General features: G+C 37.5%; 2 protein-coding genes across 2 annotated transcripts in view; one reads left to right on the top strand and one right to left on the bottom strand.

Moving 5' to 3' along the window:
• The window catches only part of robo2 (roundabout, axon guidance receptor, homolog 2 (Drosophila)), a 572,271-nt gene extending 565,408 nt beyond the window's left edge, over positions 1-6,863 (bottom strand). The window contains exons 1-2 of the mRNA XM_052106908.1: positions 6,742-6,863; positions 429-560 (exon numbers count right to left, since the gene is read on the bottom strand). Of these exons, the coding sequence (XP_051962868.1) occupies positions 429-546 (118 nt within the window). The 5' untranslated portion in view covers positions 547-560; positions 6,742-6,863. The remainder of the gene's footprint in view (positions 1-428; positions 561-6,741) is intronic.
• A 5,477-nt stretch (positions 6,864-12,340) lies between these two features.
• trpc2a (transient receptor potential cation channel subfamily C member 2a) lies at positions 12,341-24,020 on the top strand. The gene is made up of 13 exons (XM_052106569.1): positions 12,341-12,355; positions 13,160-13,852; positions 15,857-16,060; positions 16,415-16,579; positions 17,178-17,352; positions 18,070-18,270; positions 18,648-18,810; positions 18,890-18,982; positions 19,066-19,258; positions 19,407-19,534; positions 21,645-21,714; positions 21,807-21,939; positions 23,758-24,020. Exons 1-13 carry the CDS (start codon positions 12,341-12,343, stop codon positions 24,018-24,020), a joined length of 2,496 nt encoding a protein of 831 aa, XP_051962529.1.
• Positions 24,021-24,612: the final 592 nt, after the last annotated feature.

Raw genomic sequence — 24,612 nt, 5'->3', positions numbered from 1 at the left:
GGACAAAACATTTTGATGCACTCTCCTGTGTGCTAATAAATTGTAATTGTAAAATGTGCTTACACTTAAAAAAGTAAGAGTAAAGCCCCGCTTTACTCCAAAAGGGGTGGCTCTACGTGGATATCCAGGGTTTAATGTTGTATTACATTCAACTTGGAGGTTTAGAATTTCCAACTTCCTACTATCAATCTACCTACACCACTTGAAGTCAGACTTCCAACTTGGAAACTCCAATTACACAACTCCTTTTTTCAGATGCAAGTGTATGACATCACGTAAACATGGCATCACCTAGGGAAGCATGGAATTGGAAACACAGCCTAAACCCTACAAACAAAGTCAAAACAATCTTAAACAGAGCACCAGTAATCCCATTGAATCATTTTTGAGGAACAAACGCCATATAAATTCAAAACACTTTCTCTTACCTTGCCCTTGAGTGTCCACTGAGTCTGTGCAGAGGATCCACATGAGGAACATAATGAGGTGGAGTGAAGGCCCAGCTAGGATGGCAGTACACCTTGCTCGGTTTGTGTTGGCTGCCATGACACCATTGATTACTGCCAGACAGAAAAGAATAAGATCCATTTTCGTGTGTGGTTCAGATGCATATTTGGTTGCACTTTATTTTACAGTACGTGTACTTTCAGCAAACTTCCAGTGTACTTACCTATGAAAGTACTGAGTAGGATAAGGTAACTAAATGTACTTAATATGGGTTAAGGTTAGGGTTAGTACCAAGTAATTACTATAGTTGTTGTAATTATATGGTATGTAAATGTAGAACAGTACTGTAAAATAAAGTGCTACCACATATTTGTAAGTTGGGCATATTTAATGAAGCATAATTGCCTTGACACTGATGTATGTATTTGGATCACTTATATCAAGGAATGTGAATATTTCTCAAAAAAATGTTTTCACGAATCTAATAATTTAACTCCTAAAATCAGCACTGTTGTCTTAGCACAAACAGACAGCTACATAGCAACAGACAGACAGACAGACAGACAGACAGACAGACAGACAGACAGATAGATAGATAGATAGATAGATAGATAGATAGATAGATAGATAGATAGATAGATAGATAGATAGATAGATAGATAGATAGATAGATAGATAGATAGATAGATAGATAGATAAGCCACATGTTTATAAATGCTACAGAGATACATTATAAGATGAATATTCAATATTTCCTCATCGAAAACACCCAGGCATCATACCATTATCATTTTGACATGGTCTGATACTTCAAATCATTATTCAATAAGACATATCCAATATGTGATTATTTCAAAATACAAATACTAATTAGGAAAACAATGTACCATTTATCGGAGGTGACATTCCTGCCATGCAAGAAGTAGCCAAGCTTTCTTTTTTAATTCACTGAGAGTAAGACGACTGCTATGAAATATAACGCATGGTTCAGAATGTCCCATTCATTAAACACAAAGCTTTTATGAACCGACAATTCATCACATTTTAATTATGTTTGTAGAGGCACATTCAGGCCTAAAATTTATGGAGTTACCATTACACTTAATGCAGTATTATGTCCCTATGATACAAACTAATAAAAATGCCTAGCTGACATGGAGTGATGTTTAAGTGAAGAACTGCCAGAACTTGCAGCAGAGAATTATTGCACAGTGCAACATAATGTATAAGATATTCCTCATTGTCAGATAAGACAGTCCATGCCAAATTATTACTTTCTGTTATTGTGAATAAAAGACATAGAATATCATGCATACCTGCTACAACGTAGAAATGTTCCATTTGTTTTATTCTAAACCGGAGCATCAGCTCATTTTAGGTTGAGGGCTAGTTTGGAAACAACGTCACCTTGTAAGGGCTGCATGTTTTAATTTGTTAAACAGTGGTGCACCCATGCATAGGAATGATCAACACCAAGGATGTAATATTCAAGTTTGGCGAGGACCAAATATAAAAGTTCAAATGAATGTTCTGGGTTCAAAACAAGTTAAGCTCAATTGACAGCATTTGTGGCATAATGTTGATTTCTACAAAAATAATATCAACTTGTTTATTTAAAAAATGCAAAAATCATGGGTTCAGTAAGGCACTTACAACGGCACTCCTTATTTGTTAAAATGCACACTGCTTCAAAATTATAGCCACAATGTTTCAAATAAAGTGTGCACTTTAAAAATCTGCATTATTTTATGAAAACATCTTTTTGTGAATCCATTCATCGTCATTTTCACTCAATTTTAGGTTTAAACTTCATCTCTTCATCAGTAATTTAAATTCAAAGAGTCAAAAAGTGCAATTTATCACTGCAGATTGTAGCTTTGGCACCAGCTCTGACACCTGCATTTTTTCCCACAAATCATCCCATGGACCGGATTACACTTCTCCACGGTCTGGTGTCTGTTCCAAAAAACCCTCCTAAAAATGTAGTTCTGTCCTTTCAATGATTTCCTTTCCATGCATTAGATATGCTGTGGGAACTATTAGTTATAATGGGAACTAGTCCATCCTTTCACAGTCCGATCTGTCTGTCGGTCTCTGGAGTGATCAAATATTCTCTCTTTTACAGATACCCAGTCTGAGAAAGTCAAACCAATAACCAGTGATGTATAACGCCTGTCTTGGTTCACTTTGCCATCACTCACGCTCACACCTCTCAAAAGGCATGGCATGGAGCAAGGGGTAAATAAAATCAATAAGCTTCCATTTTACAATGCAACCATTGAATTCTCAATCAATAGCTCCTTGGCTAGAATAAAAAAATCACAGGCATTTGCATAGACATCTCAATCACCCAGCATTGCTGAGAATGGAAAAAGAAAAGTGACTCTTGGACATTTGTAGCTAAAGTTTACACAATAGAGGCATGGTACATCTGGCAGTTTGATACTGTACTTTTGAGAAACACAATGAGGTGAATTAACAGTTGTACAACTTTTTTGCATGGTACTTTGGCACAAAAACCTGCATCTTATTAGCAAACCACACGCTATCTATTTTAAGCAGGCGCAATCAGTGCTAAAATAGCGTTGCATCTTGAGTATTTAAATAAAGTCTTTGTTGTTCCTTATCACCCAAACACTCCTTTCTATATCAAGGGCCATCATCGATTGCATTTTATCCACAAAACTCTGTGCTATTGCAATAAACATTACGCTATTACCACATGTGGAAAGCAGGTGGTAAGCTGAATTTAATTTAAGTCATGATTGTGTACATATTCTATTGACCATGGCAGAAGTAATTCACCAAATAATGATCAAATGATGTAGAACAGCTTTATAACTGGCATATATCTAAATGAATCGGGTAGTCTATCACACGCAATTCCATTAAAATCCTCAATTGTGCAACCCATCAGAGAAAACCCTTGCAACTCAACCAGTACAGGCAATACAGCTTAAACCTTTTAGTTTCAAACCTACTCCTTTATTGATACAACAGGCGCCACAAAGAAGCCTAATTCCCATGATCAATATCTCCTTCCATGTTCGGCCACAGTTCAGTGTAGACCACGGTGGTCAGTGACTCCTGCTCAGAGGCCATGGCATTGCTGGACACAGGCCCAAGAGAGACAGATTGGTGTAGAGCGGGACAACCACAGCCAGGCGCCTGAATTCCTGTCACCCAACCCCCCTCCCTCCTTCTGTCTGCTAGATCAACATGCGCTGCTACACAACAACCTGTTTGAGACAAAGTGATATTGTCCTAACTACTAGCTTCTATTATTATAGTAATATGAATATGAGAATCACCATTGAGAAAAATGGTGGCCTTAGATGCAGTCTAAAAGACTTTAGATAGCAGCCTAGTTTCAATCACTCTGTCAACCTTCAATTATATATATATATAATAAAAAAATCTATGCATGCCAATCAGTGCTTAAACCATTTATGACCTTACCCCAATGAAGAAAAACTGTTTAAGCCATTTACATGACATGTTCTTGTGCATGTAAACATATAGCCTATATGCATGCCCAGATGCATGCAGAACTCTGCAGAAAACTCAGAACGCAGAATTGCGACATCTCTCATTCATTACGTTTCTACGCATTCCACACCACTTGTATGTTTGTTTCTTAAATATTTTGACTAATATCATGACATTTACATTACATTTACATTTATGCATTTGGCAGACGCTTTTATACAAAGCGACTTACTGTGCATTTATTACAGGGACAATCCCCCCTGAGTAACCTGGAGTTAAGTGCCTTGCTCAAGGACACAATGGTGGTGGCTGTGGGGATCTAACCAGCAACCTTCTGCTTACCAGTATAGTGCTTTAGCCCACTACACCACCACCATGATGCTTTCAGCTACCAAAAAGAGTAAAGTACACTCAGCTCCATTCCAATAAATTTTACTATGTTTTTATCCATTCTGCACATTGTTCTCTAAAATGTGGAAAAAGTCTGCAGATTCCATCTGGGCCTGTCAATAAGTGTGAATCTCACCAAAATATTGCCAGCCAAACTTTCACCCCAAAAAAGGAAGAAAAAAAATATATGTTTAACATAAGGCAAATAAAGCAATATGTTTGGGGAACATTAAGATTTGTTTATATTTTAATGATAATTAAGCACATTTCCCCCAAAATGAGTTGGTCCAAAATCCTGGTCTTCATAACAGTACATTAAATATCAAATATGTTCTGATTGGTTGTGACTGGGCCGTGGCTCGCAGCAACTTCACGTTCATTGTGGTCAGACAAACTGCTTGTTGCTGGAATCTTATTATAATGCATCTGGTTAGGACAATTACACTGCTTTTGTCATGTCAGGATACGTTTAAGCAGGTGTCAGCCGGGAGCTGTCCGTGGTCCTGAATGGTGGTGGATTAGTTCATGATGTGGAGGTGTGGATTCTACATATGCACTGTCCATCGGGCTGTCAGAATGTAATTATGTGGGAGCTTCAGAGTGCCAAGAATGGAAAAAACAAACCAGTCGAGGTCTTGGAGGGCAAGTGTACCACCGTGGATTTCGGCAAACAATTCAGCGAACTCTCCAGTGCATGGCAGGCCTCTGCCAAATCACAGCTGAGAGGAGAGCTTAGATGGTAATGTTGACACAAACCAATTACATTCTCCTCTGGGGTGAGCCTCACATAGTGTGAGCATTTTTGTATTATTTTGGAATATAAAAAAAAAAAATGTGATGGGTGTAATTGTATTAGGCACTGCTAGAAATGTTAAACATGAAAAATAATGATATATTATTAAATGGTGAAGTATTTATATGTTATGGTAGTATTTGCAGATTTAAATCAAAATCATTGCATCACAGTTTTCCCTTTTACAGAAATACAGTCAAATTACTGGATTACAATAATGAGAATATAATGAGAACAAGAACTGATAAAAAAGGGAATTACAAAATAAACTAAGTGAAATGCCTAGATGTATTACAGTAATCTGAATTTAGGGGGAGAAATGTGCTTAATTGCCATGCAAATAATTTGGTGTTATATTACCTCTTTGTATTTAGGTGATAGGAGGGAAGCTGTCAAAATGTAAGAGGGATTCGTGATGTCAACTGAAACTTAAAGTCGTTTCAGAAAGGGAGCAGGAGATTCCATTTTGATAAAATATTTTGTTAATTTAATTTTGAGCCATGTATAATAACTCCAAGAGTGTGCATATGGTCATTATTAATTCATGTTGAGTTTAAAGTTGACATGCTACCAAAAGCTAATAATTTGAGACTGTAAATGTGACACCCCTGAATCAGGGTTCCAGACTGCGACTAAAATGGTCACAAATGCGTGGAAAAGTCGGGTAGTGTGCGTTCATATGCGGTTTCGTCAGATATCATCTTGTGAGTTATTTAATATATTTTATATCACCGCTTTTCACCCGTTCTGTTTCTGATGAGCTTGCTGCAACACACATGACGCAACAACAAACCCAGCGTGAGAGAGTCATGAATAAATGACTCTTTTGAACCGGATCTTTCTCATGAATCACCCAAAAAGAACTGAGGGTTTGAACTCAGGAGATCAGGTTAGCAGTTTTTGTCAGATTCACTTTATCAACGAATCATCACAACTGGGAATGCAGAAATTTCAAAATAAGAGTCCCATGTGTATTTCTGGCTTCTTTATAATTAAAAGTCCCATATTGTGTACCACTTTTTTCTTCTGGTAATTATTGATTGGGATTGGAGTTAATCCCACAATAAACTGCATCTGGGATTTCATTAAATGTGCACTCTTGTACTCTTAATATTTTAAAACAATTAAAATTATATATTATCAAGCTTTTGACACTCAGGACAATTGAGGGACATGTACACAATTATTACATATGCATAGTATATACAGACACACTATATGCATACTATACTTTATGTAAATATCGGTAATGGTGATTCTGAAGAGCAGTACTAAATAAATAAAAAAATGTATCTCTTATATTTCTATAAATTATGAAAGGGTTGTGAACATTTATGAGACAGATGGGAATGCAAACGTATCTTCTCAACATACTGTTATTCAACCTTCAATGAATGGGTTATCAGCTGACTTCCTTTTCTTTGGCTTACTATTTTGTTTCTGAACAGCAATTCTGTATCGAGAAAATCTGTTATTTTGCTGCTAAAAACAGCCGTTTGGCTCCTTAATATTTAAGTTTAGGAGCAAATGGCTCCTAAGTCATTAATTTAGTCTGGAACCCTGTGAATCCACATTAACATGCATGTATCCAGACACAGATCATTTTCACTTGACTAGCTTACCTTTATTGGTAGGCACCTTCAAACCAAAGCTTGACAATGTATTTCAAATATTCCTGGACTTGAGGAATTCTTCTTTCCAAATGATCTGTGTATGGTGGGAATTCCAGCTCACTCTCACACACGACTGTCAAAGCACTCTGCCGTCTTCACGAGCTCATCCCATCTGCAAAGCGAGTGAGAGACAGAGAGAGGGAGAATGCAAGAAAGTCAGCGAGGGAGACAGAGAGAGAGCGAGAGAGAGAGAGAGAGAGAGAGAGAGAGAGGAGAGAGCATGAGGAAAAAGACAAGAGTAAAAGAGGAGGAGAGAGATTGTTTCGATAATGCAGATTGTCATAAGAGAGCTGCATTCCTGGTAATCCAATAGAAGTGAAGTAAAAGCTTCTGTCATTTCAACAGACTTAATGAAAGCAATTTGATTAGACTTCCCTGCATCTGCACGGCTTCCTTCACAGTCATTGTTTCGGAGTTGTGCCTGCCTGTCTAGCTCTCAATTTAACTTGCATTTAATGGATTTAAAAGGATAGTTCACACAAAAATTAGAGTTCTACCATTGTTTGCTCACTATCATGTTGTTCCCAACCTGTATGACTTTCTTTCTTCCGAGGAAAACCAAAGGAGAAGATTAGCAAGTATACTTTCCAAGCTGCCCTCTCCCATACAATGAAATTGGATGGGGACCAGGGGTTGTTAAGTAACATGATCGCACGGGAAGTCGGCATGTTGTTTCCGAAAGTTCCAGTACCCTATGATTGTATAAAGAATTTTAACTCCATTGATGGTTGGAGTTGCAAGTTCGTATCCAGGGCGTGCTGAGTGACTCCAGTCAGGCTTCCTAAGCAACCAATTGGCCTGGTTGCTAGGGTGGGTGTAGTCTCACATGGAATAACCTCCTCATGGTCACTATAATGTGGTTCGCTCTCAGTGGGGCGCGTGGCGAGTTGTGCATGGATGCCGTGGAGAATAGCGTAAAGCCTCCACATGCGCTAGGTCTCAGCAATAACGTGCTCAACAAGCCACGTGATAAGATGCGCGGATTGACGTCTCAGACGTCAACTGAGTTTCATCCTCCGCCACCTGGATTGAGGCGAGTCACTATGCCACCAAGAGAACTTAGAGTGCATTAGGAATTCTGCATTCCAAATTGGGGAGAAAAGAGGAGAAAAAGAAAAAAACTCCACTGATGGTTATGCTTAGGTTTGGGTTAGGCGATCGAGTTTATAAAATATGCATACCTCTTCACTGTATTACAGCCTGTACAGTTGAAAACAACCAATTTTTGGTGTCCCTCTGTGAACATTACACTCAGAAAATGGAGCTCACGTGTACCCATATGCCCAACAACACTTATGCATTGGTCACTTGGGGAACTTGTCGAATTTCAATAAGCGCAGACTGATTTTAGATAAAGAAAAGTCAACCTATTGTTTCCAATATCACAGTGATATCAGTCTGTGATAAAATTAAAAAAAAGCATCATAGAAGTAGTCCACAGGACTTGTGCATGCACCAATCCGATACCTGGATCGGTATTGGGTCCATAACTGAAGCTTTTAGACGGATCGGGTCTCGGTCCAAAAAAATGACATAAAAGAACCATTAAAACACCATTAAAGTAGTTCATATGACTCGTGCGTTTTATTCCAAGCCAATTGAAGATGTGCAATAGCTCTGTGAATCACAAAAGGCTGTGTTTAATTAGTAATTATATAAAATGCACGCGCAGCTCCAGCACATCAGTGAATGGCGCTTCTCTGTTTACACACATACACGCAGCTATTTTTAGCCTTCGTACAGTGCGCAATATTTGAACTCACGAACAACATCTCTGATGTTGATGCTCAAAAGTTCGGTTCACATATAATATGCATTTAGAATGGCACTGGAGGTGCTTTTATTTTATTTTTATGTTTAATTTTTTTTACCAGAATTTGAATAAGAAGCGAATTAAACTACTGTGAACTTGCCTACAAACAGACACACTTAGACGACTTCCTGGAGAGTTCAGAATGTCAAAATAAAAGCCTGAGGGTTTAAATGTTATAGGTGCACGACTGAGATATATTACTATATATTACTATTATAATATATTATTATTATTATTATTATTATTTACAAATGATAATAATATTTAAGTTGAATGGGTTCCAAAAAATAACTGCGTGAATGAAAAGTGAGCTGATATCTTACAACTAAATTGAACAAAAAAAGATCTAAATCCTTTAAAGTCCAAATACAAGTATTCTTTTCTTCTGATGACTTATGCTGGAATTACTGTTAATTCTGCGCTACATTATCCAGTAAAGTAGTTAATAATAAAGTTTCTTAATAAGCTATACATTTATATTGAAATAATATGTAGTTAGAGTTTTGTCTTTCTTTACATATTAAAGTGTACTCCCAATTAGTTCCACATAATAATGTGAAGATATTCTAAACCGATTATACAAAAAGAAATAAGACTGGTATAGGAGCGGGATCTGTATCGGCCGATACTGAGATTTCCGATCGGATCGGAAGAGAAAAGGTCTTAGCGGTGCATCCATACTAAATTCCAAGTCTTTTGAAGCAAGACAATATCTTTGTATAAGGAACAGACTGAAAAATCTAGTTTGACAGCTGTGGTCACCATTCATATTCATTGTATGGCAAAGATCTGCTTGGATATTCTGCTAGAAATAACTCTTTTTGGGTTCAATGGAAGAAAGGTCTTTTGAGTTTGGAACGAAGAAGAGCCATCCTATAAAAATAACTATTCCTCAAGAAATAAGGAACCTGGTAATATGAGCTATCCTCTCTTATACAACTTTTTAAAAAGTACTGTGGTGGTACCATGGTGCAGTGATGATATCTGAAATACCACTGTAATACCCACAGTCGGACAATTTCTACAGCAAACCCAAGAGCTGAAATTCATAGTTTGTACATTTCTCAAATTGTATGTGCATAATGTGTGTAGAATCTACAGCATTTGTCATCCTTACCATCCAAACAGGACTGATGGTAGAACAATGAAAGTAAATGTAAATCTATTAATGACAGCACCAGTTAAATTAAACCATTGCTCAAATGACTGGAATGACTGTACAGCGAATTGTTAACAACAAGAAGGATACAAAAATCAAAAACGAAATGCCTGTTTAAATGTGTTTTTTTATTTAAAAGATTATTTAGAGACAACTATAAGTAAGACATTTGTAGGTTGATCTCCCAAAAAGTGTAAACATAAGCTGTGTATCCACATTTTCTTTCCATGCACATTTTGGGATATTGCCTAAAAAACACTGGATGGAAACACCAAGAGGCAAATAAAATCTCCAAAATGACCATAAAAACCTATATGCTCGCTTGAGGTGGATTAATTTTTTTATTTGATAAGAAATAATTAGAATAAACAATGATGGAAACACATTTATGAGGAATACAAGAGAGATCGAATTTGTGAGGAATACAAGAATAAATGTAAAAAAATAATGTAAATAGTTCATTCATAATTGGATTAACCAGCAGACCAATCATTGCATCTGAAATGTTGCTCTGGTCAGCCTGAAATAACAGTGTACTGAAAATCCAAAGCCTGCGAAGAGATTGCAGAGCAAATAAATCGAATACAAACTTGAACTGTGCCAAAAATCAGGTTTATTGACACTTAAGAGGAACTCCTAGCGCTCCAAGAAATGTGTGACGCGCTGTCGCTCCCAGACATTAGACAAGTGTTTCTAGAGTGTTTTCTCTGTGTCCTCCGAACCGTATTTAATTAAAAAATAAAACTCACAGTGGCTACAATTTCTCCAGGAGTGATTATTTTGTTCTTTTGAACACATGGGATGAAAATGTACTCACATTGTTTTTCCGATATTATGGTTCTCCGTCTGTCGCTCACTTCGACGTTGTGTCGAAGAAGCGACACTAGGGGTCTCTCTTGAGCGCCTCGCGCATCGCTTCTTCGACACAACGTCTCGTTCCCTCCATCAGGGAATGGAGGTAACAACCATAACCTAGATGTTTTTCGCAAAAATTAAATTTGCATCTTGTATGGAAACATAGCTCTTGTGGCTCTGTGGCGCTTTCAAAACATTGCTCTGTTTATTTGAGCATTCTGACCAGAGCGACACAAAAACATTGGCTTAACGACCTAAAGCGGGTCACTATCAAATGCAATTGTATGGAAAACCGTGATCGTGACATTCTATAGAACATCTCATTTTGTGTTCCGAGAGAAAGTGATATGGGTTTGGAGCAAAATGAGGGTGAGAAAATAATGACAAAATAATGACTATCCCTTTAAAAACATGCTGTATGAAAACACAATATCTCAATAACTGTGCAGAGTAGGCCTACAAATCTTGTTACCTCGTAGCATCAAAACTAATGTGATAGACAGCTAAGTAGTAATTTGCTAAGTGATTAATGCAAGTGCATGTTTTTGATATTATCAGCAGATTTAAACATTGAGTGGATTGTCCCACCGTCAACAGTTGATAAATGAGCACTCATTAGAATTGCAAAGGCGGAGCAGGCGACGCTGTCAGCTGCAGCCACAATACATGATTACAGAAGAGGTTTGACAGGGCCACATTCTTACGGACGTAAGGCGTACTTCTCGAAATTAGGCGGGTAAAGAAGTGGCAAAGGGTCATAATCAATTGATTAGCATGACGACTGAGATGGAGGCGACACAGAGGTCTGGCTCTTTAATGACTAATGCTCGTGTTTGTGTGGTTTCAAAGAAACATTTTCCATAATCAAATCCAGATACAGTACGTTGCAACTCTATTCAAGTTTGACAAGTTACGAAGTAATCATGCCAACACTAGCACTAGAAAATATAGGCCTACCAATATGCTGTCTAATACTATAGGGGAGATTGGGGCTAGATGTCACACTTTTTACTCTATTTCTCTGGTTAGATTTATTTTTAAATGTAATTAATATACAGGCACATACTTTAAAGTCTAGGCTACAAAAAAGCTACTGAAAAATCTCACCATTATAGCCACCAAAAAAAAAGATAGAGTTCATTGAACTACAATAGTATATGGGGTAAGCTGTCACAGTTGGAACTTGCCATTAAGGGAAACAACTCACAGAATTTAATCTCCACCTAGTGGTCGGGAACAGCCCCTAGTTAATGACAAAAAACAACAAACTTTAGTTCTTAAAAATGTTAATGCTATATGAATGTTATTAGGAAAAAAATATGCTAATGTGCTGTCTTGTCTAATTGTTAGCAGTTGTTGAAATTAACAGCATTCTTATTCAGTAAACTGCTAACACAAAGTGCATGAGTACAATTTGAATAGTAATTATCCAAATTAAATGTAACTGCACTGTGCACTAATGAGTGTTCTCCTTAGGGAATGTTTCTGTTATTGGGGCTGAGTGGGTGGTAAAGGCTAATTCCCAGAACAAGAAGAAGACACAAAAACAAGGCTGGCACACATGCACAAAATCACTAAACAGGTATAGGAGGGAACAACCATATTGTTTCTTTCAGTTACTGGATTAATTTTGCATTCCGAAATGTGAGAGCTGCTGTATTATTTATTCTGACAACTTTCTCAAGAAACGTTTATTGATTTAAGGTGATCTACTAAAGAAAATGGAAAACCTTACGGTGAGTTTCAACTAAATTTTTGGGTGGGACAAAAAAAAAAGTGTTTTTTTTTAACTGTACTTATTTCTGATTTTTCAATTAGGGCAATTTTGTAATTTCCCTGGGATGACTTAAAAGGAAAAAAACAATCATTTTAGCTCTAAATGATAGATTACAATTTTTAAATAACTTGTTTATTTTTAAGAGAACAACTAAATGTTTAGAAACCCATTTCTATTTCATTATCATGGAATTGGAAATTAGAATTTACATTTCTACCAGGGCTGCCGAATGAAAGATTGAAGATCATAAATGTAATTAATTCTAAGATGAAACACAGTTTGAAGAAGTTTCATTTTTCAAGATTTCAAGTAGTCAAAAGTTCCCCTCATTGTAGAATCACCCTGATATTGTTTTTCTATTTTATACATTAAATACAGGACTTTTAAGGAAGAAGAACATTTCATTCATAGATCAAATTGTGGTTAACGCAACCTCTAGTGTAGCCCAAAAAGTAGAAGTCTTGGTATGTCCTAAGGTTTCTTCCCCATCTACCAAAATGTTTGGGAGTTTTATTTCCTTTTTTCTGTAAAGCTGTTTTGGAACAATACAGTATTGTAAGTGCCAAATAACCTAATTGATTTGAATTAAATACTAAAAATACTGGGGAGAAAATTCAACAGTGTCAATAAAATGACAGTGTTAAAATCTATACATCAGGTATTTGAATAGATTTAGTTTTAGTGGGGTTCTTGGGCTTATTTCGCCTTAAGTGAAAGTTTGATTGGTGTTTTGCCTGTGTTTTGTGCCCTGTCTCATGAGCAGCCAGATAATTGGCGGGAAATTGTGAACAAGAAGCTTCACTTTCCACCAGAGTTGATTCCTGCAATCCAAGAGGGAAACATTGCAAAGGTGGACAGTCTTCTCTCACTGGGTGATGGGATCATTCGTCAAATGGACGAGTCTGAGGATCGATTATGGAGGGAAGCGTTGAACCTCTCCATCCGACTGGGCAGTGAAGAAATAATGACTTCCCTTTTACTGGGCGTTAAATTTGACTTCCGTCAGATTCACGAAGCCCTACTAGTGGCTGTGGACACCAATCAACCTAGAGTCGTCAAACATCTACTGGATCGTCTGGATCAGGAGAAAGGCAACAAGATGGACGTGCGTTCCTTCGGCATGGCCATCTTCGACCACTCAATTGACGATTCTCAGTTCGCGCCTGGAGTGACGCCACTTACGTTGGCCTGCCAGAAAGACCTGTATGAGATAGTAACAATGCTGACACAAAAAGGCCATGATATTTCTCTGCCTCATTCTATATCGTGTATATGCTTGGAGTGTCGTAATGCCCGTCAGTACGACTTGCTCAAATTCTCGCTGTCCCGCATAAACACTTACAAAGGTATCGCAAGTCGCGCCTACCTGTCAATCACTTCAGAGGATGCCATGCTCAGTGCTTTCCACCTCAGTCGAGAGCTGCGCAAACTTTCCAAGAAAGAACCAGAATTCAAGGTGAGCATAAGATTCGGAGTCAAGGACAAAAACAATTATTTTAATTAAAATATAAGGAAGTATGATGAAATCATAGAAATAGTAAAAACAGTAGAAATAGTAGAGCTTTCTTGGCACAAGTCCAAAATATTACATTTTGTGTTTATCTGTGACACACACTAAGAAATCGTGCAATAGTTTGTATTGGCCTAATTTATACACTTTTTTTTTATGACTAAAACAATTGTGATACTGTAAATACTCTAATAGCAATCATTATTATTCTTTCAATTATAGTTTTCTCAAAGTATCATATTTGTAACCTCTAAAAGCATGTACCATGGCAACCATAGTTTTTGCCAAAAATATAATTGTAGAGTTATTGCTAATAAAATAAAATATATCAATCAAAATGCAACCAGTGGCAACTGAATATTATTGAGGAAAAAGAGACGGAAAGATGCTGAAAGCATATTACACCGTTTTAAATTGATAACATATTAATTTAAAGGTTTATAGAAAGTAGGCCTGGTAACAATAACTGCAGTGTAATGTGGCATTTTGACATAAACTTAGATTAACATGGTAAATGGATCCAATACACACAGTACTTTTGTGAATAATAGTTTCAACAGACTGAATAAGCAATTACTGGACACATTTTTCATTATACCAGGGGCATAGATTCCAGGGGGGACAGGGGAGGTAACCCCCCCAATAATCAAACATGCAAGTACAGAGCCGAAAGACAGTCCCGGTTAGTTCTAGTGATGTGTACTATACTATTTCTGCTGCGCAGTATAAATTATGTATACATTGCACAGTTTGCAAATTTTCTGTAGGGTAAAATAGGGCTTATTTAAGGCCCCCCGGGGTAAAAGGCACTTTTGATTTAATTTTCTCCCAAAACATTATATAGTTACAAAAACTACCACAGCAATATTGACAACATTTAATAACATTTAAAAGTATGCAAATTTCTGTAGATTATGAGGATCCCTGAAAACAACACATTTAGTTTGAGACAAAAATATGTCATTTTCAGTTTTGTTCAAGGTGATTAAATCAAAAGATGCTCAATTGACCCTTTTCACAGACTGCGATGATGCATTTCCACTTTATTTAGCAGTGTAAATCTAGCAAAAAAAGTTTTTTCAATTATTAAGTATACATTTTTAACATTATACTTCCCGAATAGCACACGTACATCTCCGAGATGTCTGTTTTAAATCTTTACATCTGGAAAGCATCAAAATCGAATTAAAATCTAATCTAAAGATCAGATTTACACACATTCTAAATAATAAACATCTCAAAGATATCTGACATCTTTTATAGATATCTTAAAGGAAACATTTTAAGACGTATTGCAGATGTACAAGAAACCTAAAAATTATGTAAACAAACACATCAGATAGAGGTGTGGTTGATGTGCTCATGCTAACGGCTTGTATATGATCCTGGAAAACGTTTTACAAAGTGAGTTATGTATTTAGGTTTCTCATACAAGTGAGTGGCATAACATTTGGTCTCTTTCTCTCTTATGACTGTTGTAATCCACCGCTCTCTGTTGTTTGTACTTCTTTTGGAAAGCAAATGGGTAAGCAAACATTATATTAACCCATTCACCGCTAAACAAGTTTACCCTGCTATCGTTTACTTCTGCATTCCAAACCCGGATTTGTGAAAGGGTCCATAACTGTCCAATAAGTGAAATTATAGTATTAATTGGGGTAAAAATTGTGGGTAACAGATTTGTTATGAAGGATGTTCAAAGTGGGCTCACATTGACTGATCCAATCAAAAAGAAGATTCATTTGTTTATAGAAATTGTGATATTATGGAATGCCAAATATGATTGAAATTAACAGGAAATGGTGCACCCTTTTCTGAAGGGGCTATATTGAATAAGCTAAATCTGAATTTGTTATCTTTCGGTCTCAGAAGGTTTTACCCTCCAAATATTGCCCAAATATCTAGACTTTATCACTATAATTATTATGTTTTATGCTTCTTGATGTTTAGCCGGAATACTTGGCTTTGGAAGAGCTTTGCCAAGAGTTTGCTGTCGAGCTTCTTGGAATGTGTCGTAACCAGATTGAGGTCACCACCATTCTGAACAGTGCTGAGGGAGACAGTGAGGATGAAGAACTGGATGAACAGGCATTTGAGGAAGGCATCCCCAACCTTGCTCGTCTTCGTCTGGCTGTCATCTACAATCAAAAGCAGGTAGATCTGAAATGTGATAAAAGACATGTATCTAGGTCTTCGAGTCTGTACTGAAGAAATAGTTAACCCAAAAAACTGAATAATAACAGCACATGGGTTTTAAACAACAAGAGGCTGAGTAAATACTCAGCTAAAATTGTGTTTTGTCTAAGTCTAAGGAAACTGGTCATGGAAGTTCAGCTAACACACTGTCTTAGACTGCCCATACAGAAGGATTTGTGGAGAACCACAGGTCACGTAAATGTAATTTCTCAACAGCGCTCATTGGTTTGACCCCTGTGTTGTTGCCGTATGGGTTTCCTGGTTGATTGACAGTTGGCCAGGAGGACTGACTGTTTGCTCTCCCTCTTCTAGTTTGTGACTCATCCCATCTGCCAGCAAGTGCTCTCCTCCATTTGGTGCGGTAGCATCTCGGGTTGGCGGGGGAGCCGAACTGTCTGGAAACTGCTGGTGTCTTTTGGGATTTTTATCACCATGCCATTCTTGTGCTTCGTTTACTGGATCGCCCCAAAGTCCAAGGTTAGTTTGAATCAGCTTTTGTCAAAACCTTGTATCTCCATCAGGGATTAGCAAATGTTGTTGGCATAGAGGCTGTGAATTATATCAGTAAATTAATGTCTGTTTTTGCTGTCTAGCATTGGATGGAGAAACAGATAGTACCACCTTTAAACTCATGCCATTGGTTGAGCCAATGTTGCTGTGTCAGGCTGGTACTTTTTGGGGAAATCAACCAACAAATGGCTAACCTACAGTTGTCTACATATAAAGCTGGAATAATGTGTTGACCTATTTTCTATTGAAACAGGAAGTTTGAGAAACACATATCGAAGAGCTTTTGTCAACTTTTTGGAATATGCTAGCACATAGATATGTACTAAAAGCCACAAAACTCCCATTTTGATTTCTTGAGGTCATACCATCAAAACAATTACACACATCCTCATTAATTAACATGACAATTGCTAAGTGACTTATAACATGAGTTGCTTAAATCAATCGCAAGGCCTGGTGCATCAATGTAAGCAGATTTATTCAGCATAAAGCCTGTGAGTTTTGATTAATTTGATGTGTTAAATCATTTATATGCACATCCATAATATCGCAATTGTTTTGGCAGCTGGGTAAACTGTTGAAGGTTCCCGTAATTAAGTTCCTGTTACACTCGGCTTCGTACATGTGGTTCCTCATCGCCCTCTTGGCTGAGTCGATCTTCATGGAGATTTACCGCACAGATTTCGCCTCCCGAAAACAGAACATTCTTCATAACTCTCTCCACATGATATGGGTTGCGGGTAGGTTTCCCCTGCCAAATAAATATCCATAGAAAAGTCATTTATGTCTTTGAGTTCTAACCATAATTGCCTGTGGTTAATATTGAGTGACTTATGTAATCAATAAATACACGTCTTAAACAGTATCTTGTCTTGTTTTCAGTAAAAATATCTAAACATCCTTAAAAAATATATAATTTTTAAAATTTTTTGACTTGATTTTAATGAAACATTGTCACTTCAATTGTTGAATTCAATTAAATTGTTTTCAAAGAATTTACTTTAAATAAAAAACGTCTTATAAGATAATTTTATTTCTTGATTTAAGCATTATGAAAAATAAACTTTATTCAATAATTCTATAAAAACAAAATGTATTATCTTTTAAATAATAGAGAATTATATAATTATATACAAAATTATCTTTTTATCTATGAGAATCAAAATTAATAACAGTACAAATATGGAAACATCCATAAAACAAGATACATTCTTGATATTAAGCATATGATATTAAACTTCAACCTAACAACATTTAGTGAGGTTAATGCCTAAAAAACATTCTTTGAAAATAAGTCCTATTATTTATTATTATTATTATTATTATCTTACACAATTTTACTTCTGTTTTAATTTTGTTATCTTGTATTAAGGATGTGTACATATTTTTTACTGGAAAACAAGATAAAAATAATGAACATTAATGTTTCAATGATTGTTTTCATATTGCTTCAAAAGGTTTCTTCTGGTTTGAATGTAAGGAAGTCTGGATTGAGGGTTTGAAAAGTTACTTCCTAGATATGTGGAATATTCTGGATATGATGGTGCTTAGCATGTATCTGGCTTCTTTCGCACTGCGTATTCTCATCATGCTAAAGGGACATTTCCTCTGTCAAGACTCCAGCGCTCAAGACCAGTGTGACTACTTCACTAACTCAGGTGACTCCTTAAATATGTTGATTTAAAATATAAATTTAAATAAATACATAAATATTTTGTTTATGTTTCAAATGTAGAAGTTCTGCACATTTATTAGTAGTTGTTGTTGTTGTAGAATTATTATTATAGTAGTAGTATTAACAAAGAACTTTCACATGTTAAATGTGCTGTAAGCCTGTGCTTCTCAATCCTGGTCCAGTACTGCGCAATTTGGATGTTGCCCTTATCTGACACCTTTTGAGGGGTATTAAGGTATAAATAAAGGTAAAAGGTATTGTAGCTTTTAGAGACACAATGAACAGGCCTATTCAGGGCTTAGCTTGTTTTGTTGCCAGACATCTAGACTTATCCACTGTCTGTACATCACCTCTGAACAGTGCGAGAGAACTGGAAACAGGAAGATCCTCAGTTGATTGCAGAGACTCTCTTTGCGGTGACGAGTATGCTCAGTTTCACACGTCTCGCCTACATTCTGCCAGCGCATGAATCCCTGGGAACCCTGCAGATCTCCATGGGAAGAATGATCGATGACATGATGAGGTCTAGTCTTTGGCCTTAAGATTTTTGGATTCCAATACTTTTTTAAGTAAACTTTACCAATTAAGTCTTTCCTCTACAGGTTCATGTTCATCCTCATGATTATTGGAACAGCATTTCTGTGTGGAATAAACAACATATATGTCCCGTACATTGTTTCTCCATATCTCGGCAGGTGAGAAAGAAACGTAAAGAAACGAAAGTCACTTGACCCTGGAGACACCCCCTGAAACGATTTGTCTTTTGTGTCCATTTTAGATTGAATGAAACATTTAACTTCCTCTTCTGGACTATGTTTGGAATGGCAAAGCAGGAATATGTGGACATGCCTGATTACGTTTTAGCTGAGTTTGTGGGAAGGATCTTCTATGGGATATTTACACTGCTTATTGTCATAGTGCTGTTAAACATGCTCATCGCCATGATCTCTAATTCGTTTCAAAAGATTGAGGTGAGAAGAACAGTGTGAAGTGTCATATGTAGAACGATTTTACCCTCAAATATGGTAATAATTGAGAAAACATGAGGGTCATCTGCAGTTCTATAGATCATTTTCCATTTGCCTTAACCTATATGTTCATTATGCCTCTTCCTCACAGGATGATGCGGATGTTGAGTGGAAGTTTGCACGCTCAAAACTCTACCTCAGTTACTTCAGGGAGGGCCTCACTATGCCAGCTCCATTTAATATCATCCCTTCTCCAAAGGCTGTGTTTTATATCTTCAGGTAGGAATACTAAGTAGGAAATGCTGGGATGCTTCTGATTTAATCAAACCCTGTATAGTGACTCCATAGTGCACATTGGCTCTGTTCCAAAACCTAATGTGTTGTCTACACTGTGCGTAGGCAGGGAGCATCCAAACTCAAATTGAACCTCATAAGTGACCTATTTAGAACACTCTATATAAGCAGCAACTGTATAAGGTGTTGGTCATACAAATATCACTCAACAGAAAATGGATTTCAGTTGAGTTTGGCATTTTCATGTGTTAAGCATGAAATGGTCTGACAATATAAATCATATTTTTAATAAAGAACTTAACCGAAAAGACACAAACACACACATATGACTGACAGCTGCCCGTAAACGTTCTCTCTCTGTCGCACCACCATCCGCATTTGGCCTTTATCCCTCTCAGAGCCTTGATTAGCCTGATAAGGGACCGGGTGTGTAGATTCACGACCCGGACCTGCCCTCTGCCCTTTCACATTCCTCCCTCATTCTCTCAGGCCGGTGAACCCAGCATGACATACACCACCACCACCCCCCCCCCCCACCCCCCCTTGCCTGAGGGAGGGCGTGCTTTAGGCCCGGCTGCCGGCAGGTCATCCCCACCTTCCTGAATCTGGGAGGGGACAGGGGGAGGGAAACAATAATGATTAGAATAGGGAGTACTCCCTCTAACAGTGTAGTACCCCCAACAAAAAAAAACACTGTCAAATTTAAAAGAGAGGGAAAAGGCCAACACGGAGTGGCAGTGGGAGAGAGAGACGAGAGAGAGAGGAAAAAACACATACTTGCCGGTTCTCCGATATGCCTAGCTTGATCCTCGGCCACTCCTCCACCCTCTAACGGATGACAGCCGCACCTCCCCGGGCGGATTGGAGGCAGTCCTCCGGACCCTGGCGGATGGAATGCCACACTGCGTTCTCGGGGAACAGGAGGGTCTCCCCCGCCCTTGGCAGCGGTTCTCCTGCTCTAGGCGGTCGGCGGTCCTCTCTTGATCCTGCCGTGTTTAGTGGCTGGTAGGGGTCTCCCCCTGCCCCAGGCAGTAGCCCTAACCACTCCAGGCGGTCGGAGAGGAGCCCCTTCTCCCCTCGCGGCCGGTGGCCGTTCCTCTGCTTCCAGGCGTCCGGGCTCCTCTGTCCCCCGGCAGACGGCCGCGGCTGCTCTGTTGGGGTGGATGGTAGCAGCGAGAACGCCACTATGGCATATCCCTCCTCCCTCCTAGGTTTTGGTACCAGTGTAAAGGGATTTATGAAAAGGAGGAGGTGAGAACCAGCTTGACAATATAAATAATATTTTTAATAAAGAACTTAACTGAAAAGACACACACACACACACGCATGACTGACAGCTGTCAGTAAACTCTCTCTCTCCGTCGCACCATCGTCCGCAGTCGGCCTTTATCCCTCTCAGAGGCTTAATTAGCCTAATAAGGGACCGGGTGTGTAGAATCACGACCTGGCCCCGCCCTCCGCCCAGTCACATGGTCCATTTTGAATTAGATTTTTATCAATCCTTGGACCCACTTTATATTAAGTGTCTTCAACAACTATGCACGAACTTAAAAATAGATACAATACAATCTACTTATTGTTTAACTACAAGTTATTCTGAAATAGTTTTACAAGATTCACATTTGCTACTGAGGTTGAGGTACTGGTAGGTGTAAGGTTAGGGTTTAGATTAGGGTTAGGGTTTAGAGTAAGGTTTGGGGTAGGTTTTGGATTAGGGGTAAAGTAGGCAGTGTAACTACAGACGTAATTAAATGCAGGTATTTTAAATGCAAGTACAATGCATTTGTACTTTATGTACATAATAAATATATTGTATCAAATGCACATAGTAAAAAAATTTACAAAGTAGTTAAAGACACCTAATATAAATGGGACCAACTAAGGTAACTAAGAAGGCAACATAATCATGCTGTTTACCTTTTGGAACAACCTTTGCTCCGAGAGCACCTTAAATTGCAACCTATGTAGACCGCTCAGTTTTGGAACAGAACCTTTGTCTCCCAACTAGTGTTATTGAACTCTTATGCCGTTTTTACCTCAGGCTTTACATAATTTTAGTCCAAATGTGGTCTTTCATTCTCTTTGTTTTGTGTAGAGGCATCTGCCGAAAGTTATGCTGTTGCTGTAACAAGAAAACCCCAGAATATCCTCCTATCACCTCTGTGGTGAGTATCTGCTGGGTGCCCATCTATGGATTCTCCAAGTTTCTTGGTTAAATCGATGAGTCGATAATGTTTTTTTCATATTGTTTTATTAGTCTAGCAACACCCTGAATAACAGCGGAGGTCAATTTGAGGGCAGAGTGCCATACAGCCTGCAGGTCACTAAAGCTCTAGTGCACCGTTACATCGAGGCCGCACGCAAAGAGTTTGAAGAGAGCAAGCGTAAAGGTAGGTCATATTCGCTGCATCTCTGTCCAGATCCAAAACAAAAGGCAGTATTTCACTTAAAAAGTCAATACGAGTGACATATATAGTTTCAAATAATTGAAGATTCAAAATGCAGTGTATGTGGAATTAGGAAGTATTTTTGTATTGTTTTCCAGTAGAAATATAAAAAATTATTTTAACGTTTATGCCCATAACAAGAAACTAATATTTGCCAATGAGATAAAAAAAATGTATTCAAAGGGAAAACAAGTGTATTTTTCTTAACAAATTTTGTTAGAATCCTCTGAAAATAAGACTTAATATCTTGTTTTAACCTCCTGAGTCCCAAGCGTGACTGCTGTGGGCATTTTCCATTTCCCTTTTTGATTTGTAACTAGTAGCACCTAATAAACAAAACAAAACAAAATATTCTAGAGCAAATAGTTTTCCTAAATAATGATGCCAACATATGCAGACAGCCGGATTATGTTCTAAACTTTTAAATAATATCAAGACATATATGTATATATTTTTTTATCAAATAGTTTATTATATTTCCAGGAATGTTGGTTATTCATGTTTTTGAGACATTACAGACATTACAGGAGAAATAAGCATAGTTAGTTCTGATTCAAAGTAATGTCTAGTATCATCCAATCATTGCCAACCATGTTAAAATAAAATGATACATTATAAATTCTTAATCTATGTACTGATTACCATTGTCCCATGTCTGCCAAACACAATATTTTGTTCGTATTTTAGGAGTGAATGCACTTAGCTGCATAGAAAGCTATATGATGCTCCCTTGCTCCCTATTTAGTTAATGACTTAACCTCCAGTGTGCTGTCTGTCTGCACTGGTCTCAGAACTGTTTGAAATGCACCTTATTTTAATCCTAACTCCATATAAAACCTCTGAAAGCCAAATGTTTCAGCTTTTGGATGAACCCATTGTTTCTAAATGTGATAATGCACAGTAAATATCGTCACCTTCCTAAATAATGTCCTAAGTAATTTTTTCAGGTTTTTTAGAAAACACAAAAAAAAAAAACAGAACCAAATATCATAAGGAGAAGATTCGGGCCAAAAAAAAAAATTTGTAAAAAATGATTTGGGGCATTATTTTAGGAAGGTGACGATATAGGATTTCTAAAGAAAAAGTAAACTAAAGCACACATTATTATGTATTGTGTTTAGCAGTGTGGCATTTTGCAATAAATCGCTCAAATTCTAAAAACGGCATATCGGATGAAACTAGAGACAATATTCGTCTGACTCAAACTGGTTTCAGTAGTAAAACTTAAGTAGGTTCCTTAGCAGATGTAGTTTTGTTGCCGTTTCTCCGAAAGACCATTTCTGCTGTGATCGGCACCATGTTGTTTTGTCACATTATGTACTGTATAGTGGAACCAAAATAAAACGTCCACACATGTGGATGTGGGATCGCACAAGGTTAAGGATTTTTAGATATTTTTACTGGAAAACAAGACAAAAATACTTATTAAGAAAATTATTTTTTGCTATGTTTAATAAAGCTTGGATGAGCTACTGTAGTGGTTAAAGAACTGTGCTTGTAACCAACTGGTTGTAGGTTCAAACTTGAACTATCACCTTTATTCCTTTACTAAATGGTGCATCATTCAGGATTGAATTGAGAATGCCTTTGACAGACAGTCGACATCACTTACATGCAACATACTAATGTTACTAGCATACTATTATTTGAAAAGTTTATCTTGTTATTGTGCCTACTGTTTCACCTACCATTTTTACCAAATAGTGGGCCGGATACCCGATGTTTAAGATAGTATTCCATTGTTGTTGTTGTCCTGCTCAGATGTGGGGAACAGAATTACGGAGCTGAATAAAGTTGTGGGTCGACTGCACACTGAAATGAAAGACTTCCACCTGAAGCTGCAGTGGAGACGCAAGAGTGAGCCAGACCAGGCCAACATCCTTGGCAAATACATCATGGGAGCAAAGAACAACTTCCGTGACTTTGATAAAAATAAGGCCATGGGACGTCAAAATACCGGTCTGCAAATCAGTATGCACCCTACAGAGGAGGACGAGGGGAGGGAAAGGGATATCAAAGCGTGAGGGATGGTCTCAGAGGAGAGGGAGGAGACAGAGTCCCAAGGCCCTGTGGAGCCCATCCCAGGAGGAGAAACTGCTTTTGAGACTGCTAGCTCTCCCGCTGTATGAAAGACAAACACTACAGACTAGTGTCGCAGTGTAGAGGCTTTCTCTGAACATTTCCAGTACTCATTTTCTAGATACATTCAAAGCACTTTAAATTATTGATAAAGAATTAAAATGATTTGCTTTGAAAAAACATTGTGAGGCCTAATATGTAATTTGCATCATAAATGTCTTATGAAAGATAGATAATTGAATTAGATTTAGATGATGTCAGATATGTGAAATTGATAAATAGGCATGGATGTTATTACAATACATATGAAGGATATTAGAGTCTTAAATGGAAATTAAATGTAAAAATTAAAATCTTAAAAACTTTAATGCATTTGCATTTTTTTTTAAATGTTATGTTCACTTTTTTATGGGGGTGAATCTCATGAAACCTGTCAAGAACATGTCCCAGTCATATTTTACCCCCAAAGAAATAAATACAAATTAAATCTTTTTGTGATAGAAAATGAAGCCTATTTGTCAACAATAATTTTCATGA

The sequence above is a fragment of the Xyrauchen texanus genome, chromosome 36, assembly GCF_025860055.1.
Source record: "Xyrauchen texanus isolate HMW12.3.18 chromosome 36, RBS_HiC_50CHRs, whole genome shotgun sequence".
NCBI lineage: Eukaryota > Metazoa > Chordata > Actinopteri > Cypriniformes > Catostomidae > Xyrauchen > Xyrauchen texanus.
Note: the sequence above shows the minus strand (reverse complement) of the source record. Positions and strands in the feature narration are given on the sequence as shown.